The following is a 9,190-nucleotide window of genomic DNA, read 5'->3' as shown; positions in this document are numbered from 1 at the left end:
GTTGCAGTTCTGTCACGAAGCATGAGCTGGACGATCCCGAAGCTGATAAACTCATGATTAAACTCCGTTTGAAGTCTGTTCACGCGTTCAAACGCAATCAGGTGTGCGTTCACACACCTGCGGGTTCACTCAGGCTCCGCCCACCACTTACGTACACGCGCGAGCGCGAGCGCGAGCGCGCACACACTCTCTCACATTGAGACGAAACACACACTCAAACGCTGACCTTTGATTTGAGCACTGAGCTATAAACCTTTTCTTATTAGGTCAGAAATGACTGGTGTATTTCTAAAAAATGTATTAAAAACTCTGAATTCACGGCGAGGTGTGAAGTTGAATTTGTGGAATTGGTTTTGTTGGGTGTTTTGTGACGGAGAGAAATGAACAGGACGAACCAGTTCAGCAAATTCCTGACATTTCTTGTTGACAGGCCAACAAGCCGACAAAAAATGTCAACCTCAATGAAGAGAGATAAACATAGTCTGGTTTTGCTTACTATTATAATATTTTTTTAAAGTAGTAATTAGTTTTTATTTTATTATTGATATAATCTTGTTTTGGTTTGATTAGTCACGTGGTGTCTTGGTTATAGTTTAACTGCATTGGGATTTTCACCGTTTCTATGAGAGAAGCAGTTTATGACTTGACTGAAACGAGTTAATTATTTAGTTTATTGGATCTGTGTGGTTTTTGTTCTTCTTTTCCTGAAACACTTGATCACCTATTCTTTTACTATGAGGTTACTTCTAAAATCTGGGTTAATATTCATTACTAGATATCAATAAAAATGGACACAATGTCTTCATTTGTTATGCAAGATGTCTTCCTTTTTAAGTGTGATTTAAATTCTCTTTTTTCAGATTCTGTCAACTTTGTTTAATTGTTGGGTAATTATCATATTCGTGTAAATGGAAAAAAAATGTAAGCCCTCCTTTAATGTATTTCTTTGTGAGTTTGTAAAAATGTTTCAGAGTTTTAAAAATCTAAATAGAAAGTCTGAAACTCTGCCTCTCTATCACCAAATATTTATTATTTATACTTTATTTGATTGTTCTATTTATTGATTCTTGCTCTTTGTGTTTTTCTTTCTTTTCCCTTATTCTTGTCATATTGTTGGAAGTATAATATTTATGTTGATTATTTATAGTATTTATGGTGGTTGTGCCTTATGTTGTTCCCTGTCTTATGTACATTTTCGAAAAAAAAAAAAAGTTTATTTCCCGGGAAACAATTGTTTTATAGCGCTATCTGCTGGTTACCAAATTTATCCTGAAAAACATTGCATCAACTGCTAATGAACACATTGATTTTTATTTGAATGATCACTCTGGGTGTTATTTAACCATGTGTTTCTATGTGCTAAAATGCACACATTTGCAAATTCACACTTTTTTGTCATCTGATCCTCTTTCATCTAATATATTTACTTGAAGTTTTAAAAGATTTTAAAATAAATATTTTAATAATTGAGTATCACATATGCATGTTCATTAGTTCTTTGATGTTGGTTATGGTCACATGACATGTAAGTAAACAAATGATTAATTTTAGTACGTTTTTTTATTTTGATTGACTTTAAAATGTATTTTAATTAAACTCTTTTATCATTTAATTATTAGTTTTTTATTAAACTCATAAACTTTAATATAATATTTAATGCACTTCATGTTGTTAATAACAACAAATGAAATATATTTTCTTACTCTTTTTATTTTTATGTCATATGGTACATGATTATCCTATTTAAATCCAAAAGTAATCTAAAAGTAATAGTGTGATTATATTACCTTAAATGTGTAATGTAATGGATTACATTAACAACAAAACATTTTTGTAATGTAATTTGGAATCAGTAACGGATTACAATTTGTAAGGTATAATATTTATAACGTTTTACAAAATGTTTTTTTTTTTTTGTTACACAAACGTTAAAGGAACATTCCATTTTATTATTTTGCAAACATTATGGGAGGTTGGGAATGTTACTTTTGAACATCCAACTAAAATGTTTCAAAACAAAAGAATGTGCTTGAGAATGAAGTCGAACGAACGTTCTGTTAACGTTACTGGGAGAACATTTGTTCATCTTTGAGAGAACCTTGACCAAATGTTAGCCAAAGTTCTGAGAGGATTTCTTGTTATTTGGGTTGTAGTTAAGTTGTTTTATTAAGTTTGTATAGTTCTTTTTAGCTATATATTTTTATAATGACATTTTAACTAATATGTGCATCACTATCCACCTTATTTTACCTTTTCTTTTAAGAGCGGAAACATTTACATTTGTAATTTTAGCTGTTTTTGTCTGTAAAGAACTGCTTGTTTTGCTTGATATATTTATGAATGCACTGATTTGTAGTGCAAACTTTGTTATTATTTTCATAATTTCCCTACAGCGGCTAATGAACCGAAAGTCTCACACATTGACAAAAAAAACAACAACCTTGTTTTTAGTTACAATTATATTTAGGGGTTCAAGCGTGTAGTGCTGAAACCCTATTGTAATTGTTAGAATGGTCACGGATCAGCAATCTCTATGTAAAACTGATCGTCCAGACCAAACCGTAAGTCATAGAGACTTGAAACTTCAAGAGATTGTAGTACTCACACCATAGACAATGTCACCAAAGCTCGTCCCAATCGGCCTTACCGGGGCGCTACAGCGATCAAAAGTACGAAAATGCTCATAACTCCTAAACCATCAGCAACTTGCGATTTTTTTGTGTATTTCTCATTTTTTGAAAAAAATCTATGCATACTCCTCCTAGGTTTTTCACCCAATTGGAACTAAACCAGTGCATAAAGATTATCTAGAGTGTGAATATAAATAATTATCAAAAAAAAAGTCTAACTTTCGACTCACCATCACAAAGGGACAGCAAAACAGTCGAAAAGGGCAGGACCATTTTTAGTACAATTATATATTATACTTAAATTTATTAATTTAGCAGATCCTTTTTTTAATCTAAAGTGACATACAACTGAGAAATACAAGTGATAAGAAGGCTTTAGAATTCTTTTATATATAATTAATTAAAAATAATCTGATAAGAAATAGCAGTTTGCAATATGAAGCAGCATGACGAGCGGCTTTTGTATCGCCTTTTGCATCTCTCTTATTTTGCTTGTATTTTATTTCGTCTAGATAACTACTTGTATTTGTATTTTAGTAGTGATTTTTATTGTGCACTGATATATTTCATGAAACTCCTAAACCATCAGCAACTGGTGAATTTTTTGTGTATTTCTCATTTTTTGAAACTTTTGCATACTCCTCCTAGGCTTTTCACCCGATCGGAACCAAATCAGTGCAGAAAGGATATCCAGGGAGTGAATATAATTTTATATTTTATTTTATCTAGATAACTACTTATATTTGTACTTTAGTAGTGATTTTTATTGTGCATTCATGTATTTGTATTTTTTTCAGTAGGTGTGTATGGCTAATTCTGGCACATTTACAGTCATGTTTATTAATGTGCGTTGCCCCGTAAACAAATAAACTAAAGCTGAAAATAACTGGAAGCGAATGACGCCAGAAGCCGCAAATATGCCGTATATGGTAACATGGAAACATGCTATTAATCTGTCTGTGTTAAAAATATACTTTATTACGTTGAAATTAAGAGCCTTATACATGTATTTTATACATTATTTGTTACGTTTGTCTTAAAGACACATGCAAACCATGACAATAAAGCAGAATCCCATGATCAACAAACCTCTGCTCATTTGCTACTTATACACAAAGCAAAAATAAGTTTTTTAGGACTGTACTGCACACAAACACCTTATGAGCTGCACGCTTTAAGAGATATTCTCAGGCCAGCGGATTTTTCTTCCCCTTATGAAGTGTGTCGTAGGTGTCTGCATCTTGTCGGCCCAGATCCTGAAGAAGCACAGATGAAATCATTACACAATAACAGTTTACTCATCAGACAACATGAGGCTCATTAACAGCACAGTACCTGATAAATGTCTGCATCTCGTTTCTGAAAAACACAAGAGGACAGTGAATGGGAGAAGTGACATTTCTCAGAAGACTCTTGCTCAAGACTGTGGTGTTTGTCCTGAAGCATTAGTCAACAGCGATTCCGCTTTCTGTTCCTCTTTACGCTCTCATCCGCCTCTTTATTCCTTCATGTTGTCTCTTAAATATAGCATGAGAACATTTTGAACAGATAAAAAAAGAAGTAGGCCTACTAAACCTTTGTTGATTGTTGATTTCTGAGGGCTGAACGTTTTCAAATATATTTTTAATTTTTGTGTGTTTAATTATCTATATTAGGATACATTTATCAGCAGTTATTTAGTTCAATGTTACTCTAACATATTTTGAATGTTACTTTTTTCAGAACATTTAAAAAAATGTTCAAAAGTAACATTTTTCATAATGTTTGGAACATTATGAAATGGAATGTTTCAAAACCAGACATTTAAAACCTTTAGATAATGTTTAGAAAAAACATTTTCAGCGTTGTTAACTTAAAGTAAACGTCAGCAACAATTTTGCCCAAACAGGAAACTAAATCTGTCAAAACCTTTTACAAAATTTTTTAATGTATTTTAAATAAGTTTCTAGGCTGCGTTTATTTGATTAAAACTCCAGAAAAAAAGTGTAATATTGTGAAATATTATTATGATCTAAAATAGCATTCTTCTATTTTAATATGCGTTAAAAATCTAATTTATTTCTGTGATCAAAGCTGAATTTTTCAACATCATTTCTCTAGTATTCAATGTCACATTAACCTTCAGAAATCATTCTAAATCATTCTAATATGCTGTTTTATTATCAATGTTGAAAACAGTTGTGTTGCTTAATATTTTTTTTGGAACCTGTTATACTTTTTTTTAACAGATGTTAAGATAAATATGTTAAAGAAGTAGGCCAACTAAACCTCATCAGAGGCTGTTTATCTGATTGTTTATGTCTGTGGGCCTCACAAATAGAGCAAATGTTTTCAAATAGATTTTTGTTTTGTGTGTGTGTGTGTGTTTAATTATCTATATTAGGATACATTTATCACCAGAAAGTGAGATAAATATGAAATCACCTCTCATCCAGACAAGTTATTTAGTTCAATGTTACTTTTTTCAGAACATAAAAAAGATCAAAAGTAACATTTCCATAATGTTTGGAAAATTATGAAATGGAATGTTTCAAAACCAGACATTTAAAACCTTCATTAGTTACTCTAATATATTTTGAATGTTACTTTTTTCAGAACATTTTTTTAAATTTTCAAAAGTAACATTTCCATAATGTTTAAAAAAAAAGAAACCTTTTAAAACAAGACCTTCAGAGAATGTTCAGAAATAACGTTTTCAACTAAAAGTAAACATCAGTAAAACATATATTTGTTAGCTGCGTGTGTGTAGTATGTTTTTACCCAAACAGGAAGTAAACCTGTCAAAACCTTCTGAAGACATCCTTATTTGCAAAAGCACCATTAAAAATAATTATTTTATGTATAGTGCATTACAAAGATCCTCATAATTTACACTGCCACTCAAAATCTGTAAAGCTGTAAGCTTTTTAATCTGTTTTAAATAAGTCATCAAGGCTGCATTTTTTTGATTAAAAATACAGAAAAAAGTGTAATATTGTGAAATATTATTATGATCTAAAATAACATTCTTCTATTTTAATATGCATTAAAAATCTAATTTATTTCTGCGATCAAAGCTGCATTTTTCAGCATCATTTCTCTAGTATTCAATGTCACATTAACCTTCAGAAATCATTCTAATATGCTGATTTATTATCAATGCTGAAAACAGTTGTGTTGCTTAAAATGTTTTTGAAACCTGTGATACTTAATTAGAATTCTTTGATGAAAAAAATAGAAATCTTTTCTAAGTTTAGGGTCAGTAAATTTGTATTCTTTCTTTTTTTGAGAGAAATTATTACCTTTATTCTGTGATTAAAAGTGATAGCAAAGACTTAAATTGTTAGAAAATATTTATATTTTAAATAAATGCTGTTCTTTTTAACTTTATTCATAAAAGAATCCTGAAAAAAATATCACAGGTTCCAAAAAATATATATATTGTTGCTAGATAATTCTAATAAAAAAATTGGTATATCACAATGATTTCTGAAGGATCATGTGGCACTGAAGACTGGAGTAATGGCTGATGAAAATTCAGCTTTTAATGTATATACATTTTAATGTATATTAAAATAGCAACCATTATTTTATATTGTACAAAGTTTTTGAAGTATTAATGCTTTTTCAGTATTTTTGATCAAATAAATGCAGTCTTCATGATGAGCAGAAGAGACTTCTTTAAAAACATTACAAGTCTTACTGATCCAAACGTTCTGAGCAGCAGAGTACATCAAGATGCATTACATAAAGGTGTTACTGTAATTGTTATAACTGTGAAAACGCAGAACGGTACAAGTATTAACTAGCTGCATATAAAAATATTAGAACTCTACGGAATGTCCTTATTTAGACAACTAAAGCAAATGCGTGCGTGCATGTGTGCGTATGTGTGTTTTTAATAGCTCTCTGTGGTCAGCTGAAGAGCAAGAAACAGAAATGTGACATCGAATCAGCAGAAACAAACCACACACACAAATGAACCCACCTCTGAGAAAGCTTTATCTCCAGACGAACGCATCTGAGAACAAACAAACATCAGTTCAGATGCTTCACTGGACGCGATCAGACAAATTCAACTCCACATCAGAAACATATTTCAAAATGTTAAACGTACAGTGAAGAACATCTTACAAACTTGAGCTATTTTCAATTTGACCCTGGGTTTTGAGATTCTAACAAACTTCAAATAAGCAGGTCAGTGAGCTCAAATGAAGATTTTAGTGTGGTCTAGAATGCAGTATATTTAGGGGCTGTGCAACGTTTAGAACTGCACTGAGGAAGTATTTAAATGGCAATTCAATTACTGCATTTAAATCGAATGTGTTCATGAAAACATGAACTAAAAGCTCATGCTTGAAGTAGACAAACAGATATTTGTTTTTTCAAAGTAAAAGTACTCCATGCATTTGGTAGAGATACATAATTTAAAAAAAAAGTCTATAAAAGAAGTTATTATAAATATAGCTTGAAGGTATTTGTGCTCTAAGGAACTACAAAATGCAAGGAAATAATGTTTGCAATTAAAGGGTTAATTGCAATATTTCCTTGCAAAAACATGTTAAAGAACATGTTGTTTTATTTTCTGTTATCTCACTTCTGTATGAATCAATAGACAAATCTAACAATGATTAGATTTAGATGTCTCTTACTAGTAAACTGATTTTTTAGTCACCATAAATGTCATTTATTTTATACTAAGTATAGTTCAGGTCTATAACCATTTTTTCTGATATATTGAGACTTACTTATATCATTGTTTGGAGTACTACTACTACTACTACAATGCACAGTTCTTAACATTAACCCTAAAATATGTGTTAATGTCAGAATTGATGAGGATTCTCTGATCTTTAAAATAATATCAGCTTTTAAATGCAAAATATTTAAAGTGTACATGCAATAGTTCCATTTGAGCACAATCAAATATACTTAAGTATATCTTTAGTTGGCCTTCAGCACTACTTCCAAACAATTAAAGTGCATTAAAAACAAAATTAGTTGTTATAATTAACACTAGTAAAAGTACAACTGCAGGGTATTTTTACTGAGTGCATAACATGTAAATGTATTTGTAGTATGCTTAGCATGTGTTTTAAATACATTTGAGTATATTTAGTTTTTACTAGGGTATAAAAAGATGAAGTGTCACCTTTAATCTGCAGTAAAGGACGGTCAACACAATGCCGTAAACAATCAGAATCCCATCCAGAATGTAACACACTGCACCATCCTGCTGCGCAGCTGACAAACAACAAGATATTCAATCATTTAAAACAATTAGAAATATCTCTAAATGTTTAAAAACAATACATTATCATGTTTAAATATTTAAAACTATTCTAAATATGTTTAAATGTTTAAAGTGATAAATTATCATTTTTAAATATTTAAAACAATTATAGTCGTTTAAATGTTTAAAGTAATATATTATAATGTTTAAACATTATTTATATGTAATTATTTAAACATTGCAATGTATTACAATGTTTTAAATATTTTAAACAATTCTAAAAATGTTCAAATGTTTAAAGCAACATTGTTTAAACATTTAAAACTATTCTAAATGTTTAGATGTTTAAAAACAATACATTATAATGTTTAAATATTTAAAACTATTCTAAATATGTTTAAAGTGATAAATTATCATTTTTAAATATTTAAAACAATTATAGTCGTTTAAATGTTTAAAGTAATATATTATAATGTTTAAATATTTGAAAACAATTATCCATGTGTAGATGTAATACATTATTTATATGTAATTATTTAAACATTGCAATGTATTACAATGTTTTAAATATTTTAAACAATTCTAAAAATGTTCAAATGTTTAAAGCAACCTTGTTTAAACATTTAAAACGATTCTAAATATGTTTAGATGTTTAAAAACAATACATTATAATGTTTAAATATTTGAAAACAATTCCAAATGTTTAAACGTTTAAAAGCATAGTTTTTATACGCTCAATACACATGGAATTCAGTTTTAAATGAATTCATAAAAATCTAAATTCAATCTCAGTAATTTGTAAAATAGCTAAAATTGAATTTAAATTGAAATTAAAATAACAAATTATTAAAATTTGATGCCCAATTATTATGCATGTATTTAATGGGCAACAGGAAGAGGTGGTTTAATCTGACCTTATTTAAACAAACTTTTACACTTTTCCGCAGAAGCGTTTCAGATGTGTCGGTCAGGATTTGTCGGGCGATTGTGTTTTGGATAAAGTTCGATTTGATCTGATCTTACCGACTCGTCCGGCGTTGAGCAGGAGAATCAGACAGACGTCCAGCAACTGCATCTTTCCTCTGAAATAACAGGCAGAGGGAGAGTTGAGCAGAGATGTTAGAAGAGGAAGAATGAACCATGGCAGTGACAAAAGAGTCATTTAACAGGAAACTGTGGGCTGACACAATGTGTCCGAAATACACACACGCATACATACATGCAATTTCACACCAGCATCCTTTTCTCTGTCTTTTTTACTTCTCGTGCACACAACAACACTGAAACCAGAGCACGAGTCCTTCCTGTTTCTCAGAGGGGAGCGTTTGAGACAAATGACTGGAAAAGA

The 9,190-nt window shown here is 30.2% G+C and overlaps 1 protein-coding gene across 1 annotated transcript; it reads right to left on the bottom strand.

The window, feature by feature from the left end:
- Positions 1-3,586: 3,586 nt before the first annotated feature.
- LOC141344908 (high affinity immunoglobulin epsilon receptor subunit gamma-like) lies at positions 3,587-9,190 on the bottom strand. Its single transcript, XM_073849800.1, has 6 exons — positions 9,062-9,190; positions 8,866-8,924; positions 7,762-7,853; positions 6,598-6,630; positions 3,966-3,989; positions 3,587-3,886 (listed from the first exon to the last, which is right to left on the bottom strand). Exons 2-6 carry the CDS (start codon positions 8,915-8,917, stop codon positions 3,818-3,820), a joined length of 270 nt encoding a protein of 89 aa, XP_073705901.1. The 5' UTR covers positions 8,918-8,924; positions 9,062-9,190; the 3' UTR covers positions 3,587-3,817.

Source organism: Garra rufa, chromosome 10 (assembly GCF_049309525.1).
Source record: "Garra rufa chromosome 10, GarRuf1.0, whole genome shotgun sequence".
Taxonomy (NCBI): Eukaryota; Metazoa; Chordata; class Actinopteri; order Cypriniformes; family Cyprinidae; genus Garra; species Garra rufa.
This window is presented reverse-complemented; position numbering and strand designations above follow the sequence as displayed.

Excerpts from the sequence above, each read along its gene's own strand:
- LOC141344908 (XM_073849800.1), bottom strand. The coding sequence starts at position 8,917 with ATGCAGTTGCTGGACGTCTGTCTGATTCTCCTGCTCAACGCCGGACGA. Across the intron at positions 3,990-6,597 it reads GAGATAAAGCTTTCTCAGAG|AAACGAGATGCAGACATTTA; the intron begins GTGGGTTCATTT and ends TGTGTTTTTCAG. Across the intron at positions 3,887-3,965 it reads GAGATGCAGACATTTATCAG|GATCTGGGCCGACAAGATGC; the intron begins GTACTGTGCTGT and ends GTGCTTCTTCAG.